The sequence below is a fragment of the Lissotriton vulgaris genome, chromosome 10 (genome assembly GCF_964263255.1).
Source record: "Lissotriton vulgaris chromosome 10, aLisVul1.2, whole genome shotgun sequence".
In the NCBI taxonomy this organism is placed as follows: Eukaryota; Metazoa; Chordata; class Amphibia; order Caudata; family Salamandridae; genus Lissotriton; species Lissotriton vulgaris.
Genome location: NC_141698.1, coordinates 98341878 through 98362315, shown reverse-complemented (window position 1 = coordinate 98362315; position 20438 = coordinate 98341878). Strand labels below are relative to the sequence as shown.

General features: G+C 46.7%; 1 protein-coding gene across 2 annotated transcripts in view; it reads left to right on the top strand.

The window, feature by feature from the left end:
• INTS1 (integrator complex subunit 1) overlaps nt 1–20438 on the top strand; it is a 536581-nt gene that overhangs the window by 123522 nt on the left and 392621 nt on the right. For both annotated transcript variants that reach the window (XM_086940596.1, XM_086940597.1), the window contains exon 12: nt 18904–19012. In XM_086940596.1, the coding sequence (XP_086796722.1) occupies nt 18904–19012 (109 nt within the window). The remainder of the gene's footprint in view (nt 1–18903; nt 19013–20438) is intronic.

The window sequence follows — 20438 nt, the reverse complement described above, 5'->3', positions numbered from 1 at the left end:
CTGAAACGTGTGCTTCAAGGCGAACATCCCATGGTGTTGTAGTTGTTGCTTTCTCCTGTGATGTATTTATATTGTTTAATTAAAAGACTCATGTGCACATTCTGGGTACTAGGTGCACCAAAACAAAGCCAGCATCACGTTTACCTTTTGCGTTGTGACACATGACCCGTGACCAGTATCACAGCATGGAAGGTGAGGTACAGGTACTCAAAACTTCTGCAGCACTCTTCAGACCACTAATGTGCGTTAATGAGTAAAGTCTGTGAAATACGACTGGTATTCCTGCTCTCATCTCACTTCAAAGTGTTAGTACACAATCATGCCAAGCTCCTGAATAGCTTGTTGTTAAAACTTTTCAACATGCTGCACAGCAGCCACACTGCTCTACAACATATCTTAAGCACATTAGCAAAACCAATAGCCCAGGTTTAACACTTAGATGGTCTCAAAGGCGAGACCTATTGGTTATGTCAATGCTTGTTTGTGTTGGCATCGACGATCAGCTGAGTCAGAGTGACTCACTATGATGTTGAGCCTAAGCCCATAGTTCTCCAGTTCACACACACCATCTTCAAATCATTTCCCCCTGTATAGTAATTTTGCAGTGGTATTTATAGCCTATTGTCTTTTTATGATTTTTAACAATTTTGTTTGCATTTTGCTGCACTTACTCTCCTCCTTGACGGATGAGTTGGAAGGATCACATGTAAATATAGAATAGGTTCAAGCTGTAAAACTATTATTACAGGTAAGTCATTTCTTTTGCTGTCTGAACCTGTTATTGATTCATGTGCGGTGAATGGATTTCGTAAGAGTATTAGCTCTTAGTAGGGATGAGAGTGAAACATGGGAAGAAAACAATCATCCGCAGAGGAGCTCTACATGCAGGCGCTGGCCGGTTGGGGGTCAAAGGACACCAGAACTCCACAAAGCCATACTTTGGGCCCTGTTGGGCCGATTTTGACAATTTACACTTCGTTTTGATACTGGTGGCGAGCCCTGGCCACGCAGAGCTCTTTCTTCATGCCTCCTGGTCTACACAAAGGGACAAACCTTGCAGTGAGCTGGTTTAACTGGCACATTGCAGCAGCCTTTTATCCTTCCTGTTGTTTGCTGTAAATATTATGTACCTCCTGTCTCTTTCTAAGGAATCCCATCTGTTGGGGAGAAACCATGCCGGGCATGACCTTGTTTTACCTCATGGCCTTTGTGAAAACTTTCCTATCTGTTTTCAGCAGGGTGGTAGGTCGGTCTCCATGACCCACAATTCAGTGTATCGTTAACAAGCTTAAAAAAATTGTAAATAGTAACCTTCCGCATTATGAAACTGATTAAAAACCAAGCTCAGGATCCCTAGCAGCAAAAAGCAAGAATTCTTTAACACCTTGGCTGCTAGGGGGTTTTCCCCTTGTGCGCTGGATTTACAGGATCCCCATTGTTCATGACAAGGTCAACTCATCATAAGCACAGGGCAGGTAAAACCCATGACGAGTTGACCTTGTCATGAGCACTGAAGGGGTTAAGAAGCCCTGTATTTGTATATCTGAAAGAAAATGCTCCTTTTTAGGTCTCGTAGAGAGACCTTTTGCCGTCCATCCACAAAGCGGACTTTTTACGATGAGGATTTTCAACAGTTCACGTGAAATCACGTGACCACAAGCTCCTCGTGCACAAGCTTGCATTCGATCATCAACGGCACACAAGCTTCTCCCAGCAGGCAGCCCACCCCCCTCCCTCTCCATATGGTCACTCGAGTTGCAGGTAGCCCACCCCCTCCTTCTAATCTGACATCTGCCCGAGCCTTCTGCCTATCAGCCTCCCTCCCACCTCCCCCCTAATTGCTTTCCTTCAAAGAGATCCGCTCCGCAGCTAATCAGCCTGCCCACCCCCTCCCTGTCTGTGCCTTTAAACAATGTGCCCGCATAATACAGTACTGATTCATTTGCCTTTTCTTGTTAATTAGTGCTCTGTTTTCTTCATTATTTTTCTTTATTTTAATATTTCCCTTTAAATTACCTTTCTTCTCTCCGATCCTCATTGTAACCTCTATTCACTCTGTGTGTCGTCCCTTTCGCAGGCATCCCACCCCCTCCCTCTCCAGCGTCTGCTTTCTTTCTGCCCACGCATCACTCTCTCATGTTCCATTATTCTCCAGCTGCCTCAGTCTGCCCCGTCTTCCTCATCCTCCCTATGACAGTCCTTCTCTTACTTCCTTCTCTCACTTCAGGGCTTACTTCTTCTTTCCCTGTACTCCACAGTTTCCTTCTCTCAATGCGTAATTCTTTTCCTTCCTTCTTTCCACTGTGGGCTTTCTTTCTTCTTTAGCCACGACTTAATGCTTCATTCCTTTCCATTACTTTTCACTGTTTCTTTCATTCGCCCATCTCTCACTTTTTAATTAGTGCTCTGTTTTCTTCAATATTTTTTCTTTATTTTAATATTTCCCTTTAAATTACCTTTCTTCTCTCCGATCCTCATTGTAACCTCTATTCGCTCTGTGTGTCGTCCCTTTCTCCTACCTTTTTCTCTCACTTTTTCTCATCTACCCACAGATTTCTTTCTTTCCATCTTATGTCCTGCCCTCCCTTATCACACACCCCGTCCTTCCTCAGCATCTTTCTTTCACTATTTAATTCATACACTTTTTCCTCTCTTTTTAAAGTCCTCAGACCCATCTTCCTATTCGATATTCCTTTCTTTGCAATTTCCTTCTATTGCTGCAAATCACAAAACTCACTACCCAGGGGGAGCACCGACTCTGAAACAACGCACAAGGAACAGTCGCACGGGCAATTGTTTATCTCACAATCACCACAAGAAGCCTTCCATCCGATTCTAAAAAAAAACACGAAAGTCCCAAAACTGTAGCAAATGCGGACATATGGAATTCGTGTACTAAACTCACCAACAAACATTGCCATGCGTATAAAACAATACAAGACAACACTGAAGGATTAAAGAAGAAAGTTAATCCACCCATAAACTAACTGACAATCCGAAACATTATAACTAAACTTTCGACACTGGTTATAGCAGTGTATATTGAACTAAATGCAGAAAAACAGCCTACACTTTAAGTGTAATAATACTAAGAAAACAGAGCCTAATTTATGTTATATGTGCACATAAACCAAGCTGCTCATTTTATCGACCGCAGAAACATGAGAGGCTGCGTCGGCCCTAAGGGTCTCCAGCGTGTTAACTGCATATCACAGGTAGATCGGTCGTCAGCGCTTTAACCCTCTGAGCTATCTACTAGTAAAACACAAAAGGCTGGCACGCGCTTCAGAGTGCAGCTTCACATTACTGTTTACTCGTGTAAGTGATGTTTGAAGACGGGTGTTACACGAGAGAAAGAGAAACTATTTACACAGTAAACAAACGGGCCTGGAAGCTGAAAAACAGTCTGTAATTAAAGGTCAAGGTTCGTTGTGAGGCCGGAAAATACTCACAGACGCATTCTATATTTTTTATACACTTCGTGCAAGTTTGTCACACTTTTTATATTATTCTATGTTATAAAATATTTGTAACTCGTATTTCAAAATGTGTGACCCTATATCAAGGAATGGCCACTCTATAAGCAATCCCCCATTTCCTCACCACATACACTTGCCAGATTTCTCTGGGAAGCTCACATTGCGGGGCTCATTGCAAGCACTAGCTGCTTTTAAACTACCTGGGTGAGGTGCATGGAGCATCAGAGGGGCTGGGGGCTTTGGGGGATGGAAGCTGTTGCTAAGCAGCTATACATATGCTAATGTGACCACTTTTCTGGGTCTGTATGTGCTTTGGCTGGAGAGAGCAGTGTCATGCAGGCTAAGCCAGGTAAGGACTTTTTTTTTGTATACTTGCATCCTGCTCTGACTTGACCTCTCAGTTCGTCTTCATCAAGCAACAAATAAGTAGCAATTCACGGAAACCCAAGTATCTTAAAATGCAAATTCTTTAAAACGTTAAGCACAATGCAGGAGCACACTAGTAAAGTGTGAAACGAGTTACACCTTTTTAGGTCTCGCGACCTATCGATGCGCGCAAGCGCATCGAGCGTAGCGAGAATTCATGTGGCGAAAACATCTTCAAACCAAAGGGCTTTCAGCCCCGCGGTTTTCATGCAGTGCCCGTGTACATGCACACGCATCGCATGCAAGCCCAGCCCAGTCCTCCCCTCATTCACGCCCACCCACCAGGCTCTCCCGCCCCCATCAGGCTTCTCTCCCAATCCGCCTGCCTCCCCTCGCGCATTCACGCCTCCCACCAGGCTTTCCCGCCCCCATCCGGCGTTCACGCCTCCCACCAGGCTTTCCCGCCCCCATCCGGCTTCCCTCGTAATCTGCCTGCCTCCCCTCGCTCGCATTCCCGCCCCAGGCTCTCCCGAAACATTATTTATTTAATGCCGGTTCTGTTTTCCTTAGACATCCCTGTAAGTTTAACTTCCTTTTCCTCTCTGTGTGTGACCTACGGTGCATTTCTCTGAAGCAGTCAGTGTTTTTTAATGCCGGTTTTGTTTTCCTTAGACATTCACATTGATGCCATACCTTGAAGTAGTTTCTGCATTGAAGTTTTCCTTGCTACATGTTCTCTGTTTAATGCGACAGGCTTCCCCTACCAGCAGCATCTAGTTTTGCACAGCTTTCGTTTTCCGCTTGTTTTTTTTGATGCCCAGCATGCATCTGCACGGAGCTCTCACGAGTGCTACGCTGTTAGTTTTACATAATCAGCACGGCGCCCGTCATCATGCAATTTTATACACATTAGGTTGTATTTTTGTTATTTATTTAATTATATTTGTTTTCGTATGCGTCTGGTATTTAATCAAATTAATGATGCCTGCTCCTTTAAATCCTGGCTTGCGTTCAGCAGCTGCTTTACTTTCACCCCGCCCTCTTCCCCCCTTTCCATGCTGGATTTGTCCAGGCCCCAGAAGCATCAGCTCCTCGTCCTCCCTGCGGCAATTGAACATGTGGGACTCCTGTGACCCTGCACGGAGCTCTCACGAGTGCTACGCTGTTAGTTTTACATAATCAGCACGGCGCCCGTCATCATGCAATTTTATACACATTAGGTTGTATTTTTGTTATTTATTTAATATATTTGTTTTCGTATGCGTCTGGTATTTAATCAAATTAATGATGCCTGCTCCTTTAAATCCTGGCTTGCGTTCAGCAGCTGCTGTACTTTCACCCCGCCCTCTTCCCCCCTTTCCATGCTGGATTTGTCCAGGCCCCAGAAGCATCAGCTCCTCGTCCTCCCTGCGGCAATTGAACATGTGGGACTCCTGTGACCCACATCACTCTTTATCGTATTTTTCATTGTTACTTTCCACTGCAACAGGGGTGCCTTGCTTAATATTTGAGCAGGCGCCTACTACACTTGCTGAGTTTGCCAATGCCTTTTTTCATACCTTTCCTTTAAGGGCAAAACAATGAAGAAATGGGGGAGAATTCATGTGCTCCATCGGATAGTCAAACCACCGCTTTTTTCCGTGGCGTTTTCTTCGAGTGCACGTACAGGCACGCGCATTTGGCCCATACACTTTCATGGCCATCTGTTCCTGTTCCTAATGGCCCTCCCCCCTCCCCCAGCACAGCGTGTACTTCTTCCTGTGTTGCTGTCTCCCTCGTGCTTTTCCCCCACCACTCGTGTTGCTCTCTCCCTTGTGAACCCAACCCACCCCCCCCGCCTCTTGCATTTCCCGTACTTGTTTTTATTTTTGACTAAGAAGTCCACGAGAGTGCATGTGCTTGCCTGATATCTCCCTTGTGTGCATCTCTCCTGCTCCTCCGTATTGCGCTCTCTCGTATGTCTGCGTCTCTGCCCCCATTCTCTCCTTCACAACCAAATGCTTCTCTCCCCTACGCTGTGATGTTCTCTTGACTGTTGCTGTCTGCCATGTCTGAATTTTGCCCACTCCCTGTGTTGCTGGCTCCTTCGTGTATTTCTTCCTGTGTTGCTGGCATTTGGCCCATACACTTTCATGGCCATCTGTTCCTGTTCCTAATGGCCCTCCCCCCTCCCCCAGCACAGCGTGTACTTCTTCCTGTGTTGCTGTCTCCCTCGTGGTTTTCCCCCACCACTCGTGTTCTTCTCTCCCTTGTGAACCCAACCCCCCCCCCCCGCCGCTTGCATTTCCCGTACTTGTCTTTATTTTTGACTAAGAAGTCCACGAGAGTGCATGTGCTTGCCTGATGTCTCCCATGTGTGCTTCTCTCCTGTTCCTCCGTATTGCGCTCTCTCGTATGTCTGCGTCTCTGCCCCCACTCTGGACTGCGCACTTCGAAGATCCTTTGCAGAGTGTAAACGAAAATACTGCATCGTTTAAATGCATTATTTTCACATCATAGCAATACGGTACAGCACCATTAAAAGCGCATAGCAGGCTGGGATAGCTTGTTTTTTACTTGGGCAGCGTTACTTTCGTTTTGCAGGTTTCAACTTTTAATTTTCTTTTTGTAGTAGTATGTGCGGTGAGCACAGGGAGGAGGGCTCATGGGAGAGTCCTGCAGTGCAGAGACCTGTAATAGAACTTCATTTTCTGTTCGGGGGTTTTAGGCCTCAATATAGACTGCTTTAGCTGTTTAGCAAAACCTTATGTTGGCACATTACACTACACCACACAACACTTGCATACATACAGTAAGAGGCTTTTGGTCAGCCCCCTTCAGCCATTGTCTTGTTTCCGACAGTCCCCTTCAGGCATTGGGTCAATCGGTTTTCATTCATGTTTTGGGTCCGCCCATGGCCTATCACAATGTTCACATCATCCTTTAAATTGATGACGCATGAAAATGCATTGTTTTTTACCTGCCACAACTTAAATGCACTTGTATAAACATCCACACCACTCAGGGACACCACCACAGCACTGAGGGACACCACCACAGCCCTCAGGGACACTACCACAGCCCTCAGGGACACCAACACGGCACTCAGGGACACCAACACAGCACTCAGGGACACCACCACATCACTGATGTACACCACAAAATCAATCAGGGACACCACCACATCACTCAGGGACACCACCACACCACTCAGGGACACCACCACACCACTCAGGGACACCACCACACCACTCAGCACCATAACACCATCACTCAGCACCGTCACACACCAGAAAAGTCACACACCCTCACTCACCCTCACACACCCTAAAAATAACACACCCTAACGCTCCCACCCCCTTACACTCACCCCCTCAACCTCACCCCTCACACCCTCACACTCACTCCCTCAACACCCCACCCTCACCCCCCTCACACCCCCTCATTCACCCTCATTCACCCTAACACACCCTCACCCTCTCACACACCCTCTCACACACCCCTCACACACCCCATCACTCACGCTCTCACACACCACATCACACACCCCCTCACTCACCCTCTCACGCACTCCCTCACTGACTCTCTCACACCCGCTCAGCCTCACCCTCACTCTCCCTTACACTCCCTCACCCCCTCAACCTCCCTCACTCTGCCTCCCCTCCCCTCACACTCACCCTCACCCTCAACTCCCTCATACTAACACCCCTCATCCACAACACCCTTAACAATAACACCACTCACCCACACCCTCACCCTCACCCCCCTCACCCACCCTCAAACTCTCACCCTCACTCACCCTCAAACACTCAGCCTCACTCACCCTCAACCCCTCACCCTCACCCTCACTCACCCTCACCCTCACCCTCACTCACCCTCACCCTCACTCACCATCACCCACCGTCAACACCTCATCCTCACTCACCCTCACCCTCACTCACCCTCAACCCCTCACCCTCAACCCCTCACACTCAACTCCTCACTCACCCTCAACCCCTCACTCACCCTCACTCATCCTCACACCCTCACCCTCACACACCCTCAAACACTCACCCTAACTCACACTCACCCTCACCCTCACTCACCCTCACTCACCCTCACTCTCACTCACCCTCACCCTCACTCACCCTCACTCTCACTCACCCTCAACCCCTCACTCACCCTCAACACCTCACTCACCCTCACTCACCCTCACTCACCCTCACACACCCTCACCCTCACTCACCCTCAACCCCTCACCCTCACACAGTGCAATAGGTCTCGGACCATTTGAGTTAGAGCTTTTAGAATTGTTTATGGCTTTTTTTATTTGTAATTCTTTAGCATTGGCTACAGAGAACAAAAAAGCTAAAGATTTCCAAAAAAAACTCATAAACAATTCTAACAGCACTAACTCTAATGCTGCGAGACATATTGCATTTCCAACGCCACTGTCAACTACGCAACGCTACTACTCAACACAACTACGCAATGCCACGAAAAGACGCAACACTACTCAACTACGCAACGCCACTCAACTACGCAACGCCACTCAACTACACAACGCCACTCAAGTACGCAACGGCACTCACATACGCAACGCCACTCAACTACGCAACGCTGCCCACTCAACTACGCAACGCCACTCACCTACGCAACACCACTCACCTACGCAACACCACTCACCTACGCAACGCCACATACCTACGCAACACCACTCATCGACGCAACGCCACTCATCTACTAAAAGCCACTCAACTACGCAACGCCACTCAACTACGCAATGCCACTCAACTACGCAATGCCACTCAACTACGCAATGCCACTCAACTACGCAACAACACTCACACATGCAACGCCACTCACACATGCAACGCCACTCACACATGCAACGCCACTCACACATGCAACGCCACTCACACATGCAACGCCACTCACACATGCAACGCCACTCAACAACGCAACGCCACTCAACTACGCACACATGCAACGCCACTCACACATGCAACGCCACTCACACATGCAACGCCACTCACACTGCCAACCACACTCACACAGGCAACGCCACTCACACAGGCAACGCCACTCACACAGGCAACACAAATCACACAGCCAACGCCTCACACACAGGCAACACCTCTCACACAGGCAACGCCACTCACACAGGCAACGCCACTCACACACGCAACACCACTCACACACGCAACGCCACTCACACACGCAACGCCACTCACACACGCAACGCCACTCACACACACAACGCCACTCACACACGAAAAACACTCACCTTGCCAATAGATCGCGCAGTACGACAGGTGGAACTATTACAATGGCAAATAACAATGCCTTTCACTGTTGTTATCATTTTGAATACATAAAGGGCTTTGTCATTTACACAACCAATAGCTCAAACTTTCCTACTGCGAGACCTATTGGCAACGCCAGTGCTTTTTTTCCTAGCAGTTATTATGTCTCTTCAAAAGGGAGACATACTTATTCACACATTATCTGTATGTCAAGTTAACGTTTTTTTTAGCTTTATTAATCCAGCTATCAGCAAACAACAAATTGCACATTCATGAACTGTACATATATTGTGGCAGTAACCCAACATAATTTCTTGGCCTTTCATCATGTATAATTTACGTGTTCTCTGGGGTCATTTGAGCACGAGCACTAGTACAGATGGGAGGAAATAAATAAATAACAAAAGCCCTCTGCTTGCATGCTACTTTCGCGGCTCCTTTGATGTGCGTCCATTTGCCACCAGCCACTGAGCCACTTTGTGTGCGGCCTCCGCCGGTGCTGCCGCGCGCCGCCTCTGCTGCCAGGCTTCAGCACACCAGGCTGCACACCCCCTCACCCCCAGTCACTTCATCCGCGCCCACTTCACACACGCTCTGCAGGTCATAAACAGGACCAACTGCTCCACTCCCAGCGCTGCATGACCATCTTCAAAGCAAGCTTGTAACACGAGCTGCCCTCAGACGTTCCAAGACACACACTTTTCATGCTTCTGAGGTCGATAACATGAGCCCCGTTGCATTGAAACACACTGCCCTCACACACACAAGTTACTGTCACCCACACAATGCTCTCAGACACACAGGCTGCTCACACACACAGGCACTGTTCACACACAATGCTCTCAGAAACATAGGCTGCTCACACACACAGGCACTGTTCACACACAGGCACTGTTCACACACACACACACAGACACTGCTCACACACACACACACAGACACTGCTCACACACACAGACGCAGCTCACACACACAGGCACTTCACACACACACCGGCACTGCGCACACACACCGGCACTGCACGCGCGCACACAGCCAAGGGTGCCAGGGAAAACGTATAAATAGGGATGGTTTTAAAAGAAATTTGCAATTGTTGTGCCTTTCTGCCCTCTGCATCACCACATCATCACTCATTTCTACCCCAGCTTCATTCAGCACCACCACATTATCACTCAGCACCACCACATTATCACTCAGCACCACCACATTATCACTCAGCACCACCACATTATCACTCAGCACAACCACTGCACAACTCAGCACCACCACATCATCACTCATTTCTACCCCAGCATGACTCAGCACCACCCCATTTTCACTCAGCACCACCACATTTTCACTCAGCACCACCACATTATCACTCAGCACCACCACATTATCACTCAGCACCACCACGTGATCACTCAGCACCACCACATTATCACTCAGCACCACTCAGCACCACCACATTATCACTCAGCACCACCACATTATCACTCAGCAGCACAACATCACTCATCACCACCACAGCACAACTCAGTACCACCCCAGCATCACTTAGCACCACTCCAGCATCACTCAGCACCTCCACAGCATCACTCAGCACCACCACAGCATCACTCAGCACCACCACAGCATCACTCAGCACCACTACAGCATCACTCCGCGCCACCTCAGCATCAATCTGCACAACCATTCAACAACAACTGGTTCAAATATGTTCTCTCAATGGTTCAAGCTTTATTACAAATGTCACAAAAAGATATAAATATTTCACTTCTGTTCTTGGATTTTGGTCACAATAAAATACTGAACATAATCTTCACAAAAGTTATTTACAAACGTTTAAGGTATTGCCATTATAAATTACAATCACTTTTATTTAAGTATTATTTAACAAAAATTAAAAGCCATTGTTATTTGTAATATCAATACATGTAAGTCACGTAAATACAACACATATTGCATTACAAATGCTATAGGTGTCACATTTGCGAGAGTTATAACTATTGGCATTGTAAATGACAAAGCTATTAATTTCGCTATTTTCAAAAACAAAACCTAAATAAAAAATGTCATTTACAATACCAATAGCTCAAACTTTCCTAATACGAGACCTATTGTATTGCAAATGCTTGTTTTACATGGTCACCCCACTTTTTGCCTGGTTTCTGATGCAATTTTGTAAGACGTGTACTAGGTTAATCCAGGGAGCGCTTAATCCATATATATATATGGACAGAGGTATAAAGATTAAAAATCCACTGACAGTTCCCAGTATCCCTTTATTCTTGCATCTGGCAGGGATATTAAAATATAGAACGATATGGTCTTTTGGAGTATTATGGTCCTAGGACCCTAAGGCCAACATGTTTCAGTCCAGACAAGTGCCCAGAAAATGCTGCAGGACTTTCTTCAGATTGAAGTCCGCCCTGGGAAATAAGTGAAGAGGGAATTACCCTACACTATTTACTAAAATAAGAGCAGATAGCTGCTCCTTTTGTTTGTATGTAAATCACTCAATCCGGTATTGGGAGAGTAAAGAAAACAGATGAAACCGCACTCAGAAAGGGGAGGCCATCCTTCCAGGTCCTGCCCTGTCCGTAAACCTAATCGGCATGGGTTCCATCGGCTGTTCAGCCTACCATAGATGTAACCATCTCTGACGGTTAGACTCAAAGGGGAGTACCTTTACGTGGACTAGCACCAAACATACACCACCAGTGGCACAGGGGCGGCTGGGTGCAGGGTGCCAACACAGCTTTGGGTGCCCAACGCAATCCGATGGAGCTTCTTTTTTCGGAAACAGGATGCAAGCGTCGAACCAGAGGGTCCAGGCAGAACACCAGTGGTGGCACAGGTAGGTTGAGATGTTGGGGGTCACAGGGGCACCGCAGGTCGAACTCGCCAAAGCTTGGGGCCTGCAGGTGCAGGGGTGCCATTGGACATCGGAAATCTTCTTACTGGACCGGTCGCGGTAGGGGGGACCCTTCAGATTCACTCTGCAGGCACTGTCAAGGGTGTCAGGAGAGGTCGACCAATGCTAGATTCTGAGTCCTGGTCGCTGGGGAGACTTCAGTGGGCAGTTGGGCCGTCAGACTCAGGCCATGGGCATCGGGTGCAGTGTGGGCACGAGTCGCGGATCTGCTTGGATCCAGAGTCTTGGTTGATGGTTTCTTCTGGACAGCTCCGATTGTCACAGTAGATTGGAGTCTTTGTTGAAGGCTGCAGTCCTCCCAGGGGTTTTAGAGGTCGCTGGCTGCTAGACAGGTTGCAGGTTCGTCTATGCTGGAGACAGGCCAGTAGGCCTGGGGCCAAGGCAATTATCTCCTTCAGTCTTCTCTGCAGGGTTGTCTTCTTTCTTTGTAGGTCTTCCCAGATCTATTTTCTAGGCCTGGGGGATCCATCTGAATACTAAATTCTGGAGATGTTTTATGGGAGTAGTTGGTAGGGTCAATGGGCCAACCTGGGGTGACTACACCCTCTAATATGCCACCCTCTTGTGGGAGGGGTCATAAACCTAGCCCTGATTTGAGGTGTCTCCCCATCTTCAAGATGGTGGGGACTGAAAGTTGTTCTTCACCTCGCCTCCCCTACCTTAGCAGTGGAGTTACAGAGGTGGTCACACCTCATATTCTTAAGTTTTCGCCCCGGTTTTCCCACCCAAAGTAGGAATGTAAACTGGGTACTGCCATCTGCTGTTAGCAGCAGATGCTGGGAGTCGCATTACAAAGGAGGCAGGCCTTTAAAGCGTCTTTCTTTGAAGCACTGGCCCATCCTGGGGTAGTGTAACAATGAAGATCAATGCTCTCTGGATCTGTTCGATGCACAATAGGGTCCACTTCTCAATAGCTTAAATTCTGTCTGCTATCATACCACAGAGGTTTGAGGTGATCAACGGAGGGAAGGAAAGGGAAGGGAACAGCTGGGAAGAAGACCTGGAATGAGCACACACACATTAATCACTCCACACATTGTTTAACATTATAAATATGTTCCCTATAACTTAAGCTTTACCTGTAACAAAACACAATAATATTTCTACTCTTGTAATTCTAAGATGAGGAAGAGGATGTTTTAAAAGTAGTATGTCTGTCCTTATGCTTGCCTAATGACAAAGCTAAAAAATAAGAAGCAGATGTCATTTATTTATACTAGTCATACTCAAACACATAGTACCTCTATATGAGGAAACTTATGCCTACCAAAAACAAATAGAAACTGTGCCTCGCAGGGGAAGAACCAAACTTCCTAGACTCCAATTGACCCCCTGTTAATTTTTGTAAAACCACAAAACCAAATGTGTAAATCTTCATGAGAGAACACTTTTTCCAAGCACAGCTCTTCTTCCCAAAAAATGAATTACTTCTGGTAAAAATACATGTATATTTCATCATACATGAATGAACATAAGAAATGGTTAAGTTCGAGGCATGGAAGCTGCAGATCACATGATTTGCATACTCCTGCTATCTAGTGTTGGGGCCAGATGTTTGCAGTTTGTTTCTCTTCAAACACGGCTTTCCAGTCACAAGGAAGGTGACTCCTCCTTTCGGTGATAGTGTACATGGACATCAACTCCATTGTTAGATTGTTATTTTTCGCCATTGGGTTCGGACGTGAATTTCTGCGCTCCGGTTCAACATCATTTCTTGGGTTCCCCTCGGGGCGCAATCAACTTACCCTCAATGGTATTGTCATTCGATCGCGTTTCCCATTGTCCGCGCATCTTTTCAGAAAAATCTCTTCCGATTGGAAACTTTGTGGAAGGTCGTTGGGCCTAGCCGCGTCACAGTCGATGGAACAGACTCCATTTAAATTCTGTCCTCTGTACCACGCCAAGTTCCCGCGCACCGACTTGCACAAAGTGTTCAACTTGTGTCTCTCCCTGGAGCACAACGAACAAGACTGCAACGCGTGTAGATCCTTCCGATCCAAGAAGATGTTCCCTGACCTTCGGGCTCGACGTCATGAAATGCAACAACACAGCGGCTCCACTCCTGATAAGATTCCAACCATGATGTCTTTGACGCATAAGGAGCCAAGGAAGAAGACAAACACATTCCTGTGTCAGAAGCCGACTCAGACATGGATGAACACATTCCGCCGGGGCAGGGTACCGTAAGTACCGATGCTCCCCTGCCCCAAATTCTACCTCAGCCAAAGAAAAAGGCTCTGGTCCCTCCTCTGCCTTCGGGCCAAGGTCGGCACGAGAACAGGTTTCAAACGCCCCACCCTCGGGCCAAGCACCGAAACAGACATAAAAGCTTTCCGGTTCCGGATCGAGTCAGCCCCATACGGGCACCGAGCCGAAACAATTGCCACCAAAATCATTTTTGAATCTGAGCACTAAGGCGCCGAAAACATCGGCTCCAAAAATATTGCCACTGAAAAAGAAAACAGCTCCTACCCCATTAAAGGAGCATTGTTTCAACATCCTGCCTTCAAACCCGGACCCGAAACAAAAGGAACTGGTCATCAATCCCAAAACTGGACATATTCACACAACATCGCCATTGAAACGCAAACCAGAGACAGAGGACACTTACCACATTCCTCTTACGAGAAAACATGTTGGTACTAACCCCTCGCCTCCTCCTTTATCAACTCCTTTCCCTCCTAATCCAAATTTGTTAATAACACCCACAAATTCACCAACACCACAATCATCTGACAACCAGGATGACTAGGATGGGGTAGATGATAATAGTTCTGATCCAGGGAACTATTAAAATACAGATCCAAATGAAGATAATGATCCAGACTTATACCCTACAAAACCCTATCTTCCTGATGATAATATAGGGTACATAGAGTTAATAAATGGGGCTGCTGAATATCATGCAGTTCAGCTTCATAAAGAGTCACTTGAGGAAGATTTTCTCTTTGAAACATTAAGTTCTTCCCAGAGATCCACTCATACATTTCCTATGCTTACGGGTGACCTTCACACCAATTATAGCTTTACCAGATTTCAAACTGACGAACTTGGAAATGTAAAAGAGAACACTCTGTTGAACTGAATATAACTAACTACAGCTTTTCAGAAAATCAGCACTGTTATTGAAAGCACTCCGTAGCTAAATCTTTACTCTAATGTAACAGAGAAAGCACAGACGTAGACTTTTAGAATATATGAACAGGAATCTGTGGAAGAACCCTTACCACCTCACAAGTACGAGGATTTTCAGGAAAACAGCAGAAGATCTGGAAAGGGTCCAGAGACTGAATACTCTGCCTTGTTCCTCAACCGGAAGCCCTTTTTATAGCTCTTTCGGGTAATTGGGAGTCATTAATTACTAAAGGTTATAGAGCAACTGACCTCTACAATGATTCATGCGACATGTAGTTCAACCTTCTCATTCCAAAATTCTGCTTCTGTGATGCCCAATGAATTCTCTCATAAACTCCACCATCTTGTTAGCTTATGAAATAATGTCAGTAACTTATGTTCTCCAGTAATTACTACTGGTAAATCTTCTTTTACGAAGATGTTTTGCTTTGTGTCAGTGTTCATGTCCCCTTTACCTCTGACACTTGTTTTAATTGTAACAGGGAATGAATGAATGAATGAATGAAATTATTTGTAGAGCGCACGATGGCCAAAACGGCTTCCTGGCGCTGGGAGCTCTAAAGAACCGAACAGACAGGGCCAGGAGGTTTAGCAGGGGTAGGCCAGGGCAAACAGAAAAGTTTTCAGCGCTTTACGGAAGTGTGAAAAGATAGGGATCGAACGCATAGAAAGAGGAAGGGAGTTCCAGAACCGGGGAGCAAGAACAGAAAAACGGGTTCCACCAGTGCGAGATTTGTGAAAGCGGGGAACAGTGAGGAGGGCAGAAGATGATGAACGGAGAGTGCGGGCAGGGGTGTGAAGGGAAATCAAAGAATTGATGAAAGCCGGTGCAGAGTGATCAAGGGCCCGATAAACAAGGCACCCTAGTTTAAACAGAGATCTCTGCAAAATGGGCAACCAGTGAAGGGATTTGAGGACGGGAGTGATGTGATGGGTTTTGGGCAAGTGAAAGATAGCGGCCTGATTCTGGATAGCTTGTAAGCGGCGGGTTTCATAGGCAGGAATGCCAGCGAACAAGCTATTGCCATAATCAAGGCGGGAAGTGATAAGGGCAGAAATAATGATTTTAAGGGAGTCAAGAGAAAAGAAACGAGAAATTTTTCGGATCATTCGAAGGGAAAGAAAACAGGAGGACACCACGTCACTGACCTGGCCATGCATGGACAGGTCCTGTCTGACCTTGATGCCCAAAGTTTTAACAGAGGGAACGGGGGTGGGAGGGGGGCCAAGAATGGGAGGTCAGAAAGCAGGGGACCAGGGACTGGATGAGCCGCCAATCAGGACAAGCTCAGTCTTATCTGGGTTGAGCTTGAGGTGGTTGGCGCTCATCCACCCAGAAATAAAGACCATGGTGGAGTGAAAAAAGGATAGAGAGTGAGAAGAAGAGGAAAGATCAAAGACGAGCTGGAGGTCGTCAGCGTAGTTATACACAGAGACCCCCAGCTCAAGAAGGGAAGAGATAAGAGGGTGAATATAGAGGTTGAAAAGAAGGGGAGAGAGAGAGGAACCTTGGGGGACCCCACAGGGCACCGGGAGGGGGGAAGCAGAAAAGCCGGGAAGGTGAACGGCTTGAGAACGACCTGTCAAGAAGGAGGTGATCCAGGAGAGGGCAGAACCTCGTATGCCCGCTGCGCTGACACGGTCCAAAAGAATGTTATGGTCGACCGTGTCAAACGCAGCGGACAAGTCGAGGAGGATCAAAGCTTGGGGGGAGTTGACGTCGGCCTTGGCCTTAAGCTCGTCAAGGACGGCTAACACCACGGTTTCGGTCGAATGACCCGAACGGAAACCAGCTTGGTGAGAAGCCAGGAGCTGGTTCTGTTCAACATAAACAGAGAGACAGGAAGTAACGTAAGATTCGAGAATTTTAGCAAGATAAGGGAGAAGAGAGATAGGTCTAAAGTTAGAGGGAAGAGAAGAATCGAGACCAGGTTTTTTAAGAATGGGAGAAACAATAGCAGATTTAAATGAAGAAGGGACCAATCCAGTGGAGAGAGAGGCATTAAGAAAGGAGAGAGGGGTATCAGGACAGGAAGAAAAGAGGGTTTTAAGAATACGGGCAGGGGCACAGTCAGTGGGGGAGCCAGACTTGATTTTGGTGAGCAGAGCTAGAAAAGAATCCAAGGGGAGGGGGGGAAAAGAAGAGAAGGAGGATTTAGGCGCAGAGGGAACAGAGTGAGGAGGAGTAAAAGGAGTGACCAAGATGTTAGATTTAATTTTTATAATCTTCTCGATAAAGAAGTTGTTAAGAGAAGAGCAGAGGGCCTGGGAGGGAGTGAAGTGAGGGCAAGCACGATCAGAGGTGGCAAGTTGTTTACCAGAGAGAAAATTTCTTTAGCTTTGTTGGCCGAGAGCGCCACTTGTTCGGAGAAGTACTTGGTCTTAGTGGCCAAGATGGCCTGCTTGTACTCCTTAAGAAGAATTTTGTATTTGGCCTTGTGGTCAGGGCAGTAGCTACGGCGCCAAAGGCGCTCTGAGCGTCTAAGCTCCAGTTTAAGGGTCTTGAGCTCCGGGCTAAACCAACGGTGAGCCTCGTGAGGGCGAATGGATTTGACTAACTTGAGGGGGGCTACTAAATCACATGCAGAAGAGAGCCAGTTACCAACTGCAGCGGCCTGTGAGTCAAGGGGAATACCAGTGAGGTCTGGGGAAGAAGAAGCAAGGGAGTGAGAGAGGGAAGCCAAGTCAACACGATTCCAGCTACGGGAGAAAACATTCTTGGGGCGGGGGGGCTTGTGAGGGGAGCCAGTGGTGATAGAGAAGGAGATGAGGGAATGATCAGACCATGTACATGGGAGGATACTGGGGGGGGAGACTATGTCCTGGGATGACCAGACTTGGTCCAGGATGTGTCCGAATTTGTGGGTAGGGACCAGGACGTGAGACTTAAGGTTGAGACAGAGGAGAGTGGCCGTGAAGTCCTTAGATGCTGAGTCCTCCCTGGGATCGCTGGGCCAGTAGTTAAAGTCCCCAAGCAGGAGGACAGAGGAGTTATTAACCACCAGCGTGGCGAGAAGTTCCTGCAGGGAAGCCACGAACAGGGGCATGTTCAGGGGAGGGCGGTAGACAAGGACAACGGTGAGAGGTGCCAGCAGATTGGAGGAGCGAGCGACCAGGAAGTCCACTCCAGCGATGGGTGCTTGGGGGAGGAGCTGGAATTGAATAGTGGATCGGACAATCATGGCAACACCCCCCCCCCCCCCGATCTTGTCCGCGGGGCGGTCAGCCCGAAGGACATAATAGGAATGGGGAAGGATGGCAAGAATGTCGGGGAGGGAAGCCTCCGAAAACCATGTTTCCGTTAGGAACAGAAAATCAGGGGAGTCTGTAGTAAGAAGATTAAACAGGTCAAGGGACTGTGTAATACAAAAGAATATGTGTGCCATTTCGTGTTCCTTTGCTCCCTCTATAAATAAGTACGGTGCCTATGCCTGAAACCTATATTGAAGGATCTTAATATTATAATTTTTGCGTGATGCAATGACAATATGTTTAGGTACCAGGATAAAGGGTGATTGTTGAAAATTTCTAGAGAGCCTGGCTTATTAGAAATAATACCCTTAATTTACCATGACTTCTTCTTGATAAGGCATAATTTGGTTTCTGATGAGCACTGTGCACTTTGAATTATTATTCAGTATTATTATTTTAATATTTTCAGGTCCTATTTCTTTTATAAACTGTAACTTAATTCTCGACTGGGCCTGGGAATACATTACTAACCAACTCGCTTTAATTCTAGGAGCGCTTTGTAGTCCACATAACAGACCTGCTTGCGGTCTCCATGATGCTGGGGATTACTGCACAGGTGAAGGAGGCTGGTGTTGCATGGGATAAAGGAGAGAAAAAAAGTAAGTCTGTTTTATATACTTAAAGCACAATAGTGGTTCTCCTAGGGATAGGTGTAGGTTAGAAGAGGAATTATATATAGCACTCATCGTAAATCTGGTTAGTAAAAGTTTGGTCCAATTTGTTCCATTGATAAAGATTTTTTTTCAGCAGCCATTTGGTTTAAATATGATGTATTTATTCAGAGATTAGTTTTAGTGTAATTGATGAAGGTTTAAGGTTTGTGAGACAGTGTAAGACAGCCAGCACACTGTTTGCTCTGACACATTGTGCCCAGGAGCGATTGTCAAGGCAAGTTTAAAATGGAACTGTTTTCAAAAAGTAATTCAAAAGTAAGTGGGTGAGAGGGTAATGATTAAATTAGTTTTCAAAAATCCATTAACTGTATTTTTTTCTCAGCATGTTTACTGCCCTAATAATATCTAGTTTTGGGATGTGGAGCCCAGAAAACACATTTTTAATCAAAATCATTACTTCCTGTGAGCGATACTATGTCTATTCAGCACAACAATACTTTTGTTGTTGAGTTTTTGGCTCGTCATATTTAGTTTTTGCACACTATGTGCATAGATCTGTTTCTTAGTTAAAACCCACTGTATGTATAGCTAAGAAAAATATAGAGAAAGGTAAATATTCTTGGAGCAATGATGGTCTTTTAAGCAGTTAGAATCTCTCAGCTAAAAAGGTAATTAAAAAAACAAATTGACTAATGATAGATACATCTTGGCAACCACATTTGCAGGTAGGTTCCTAGTAAACATGCTAGCACCTCCCCAGACAGGAAACCTATTGTCCAAGCCTCCCTCGCTGGAATGATTCCCAGCAGCAGGAGGTCAGACTTGTGTCTGTGGCAGCAGCATCCATTTTGTGATGCTGAGGCTCTGGTTAACTTTAACCGGGATTAGTAGGAACAACATGTCTTCTCCCTCTGGAAGGGTGGAATGATACCGCCGTCGCCAGAACTGGTGAGGGGGTAGTATTCCAAAACGTATGACACCTTACTCGACATGTTTTGATAAAGCCAAACCAGAGATAGTATTTAACGGCGAGGTTCATAATGCACTTAAGAGTATATGGTATGGCAATATCCTAGAACCGCTATAAGGACATGGTTCCGAATGCTGCAGACAGGCTCAGCTCATGCTAGAGCACCATCTCACATAAAACCAAGCACTTTGCCTCCAGGATTGTTAAGGCCTGCCATAGGAGTGACTTATAGGTATATATGTGTCTAGATATAAGGTTGGATATAGGAATACTATATCTAAAGCAAAGGGTGATTACACCACCTTGCCCCAGCTGAGTGATCAGCCAGTTGTGTCAATTTGGATGGCCAGTCAGGGATGGCAAAAGATATGCTGCAGCTCCTGGTAGGCCTTGGGTGCACCTATGCCCTGGGTACCTATAGTACACTGTACAGGGGCTCAT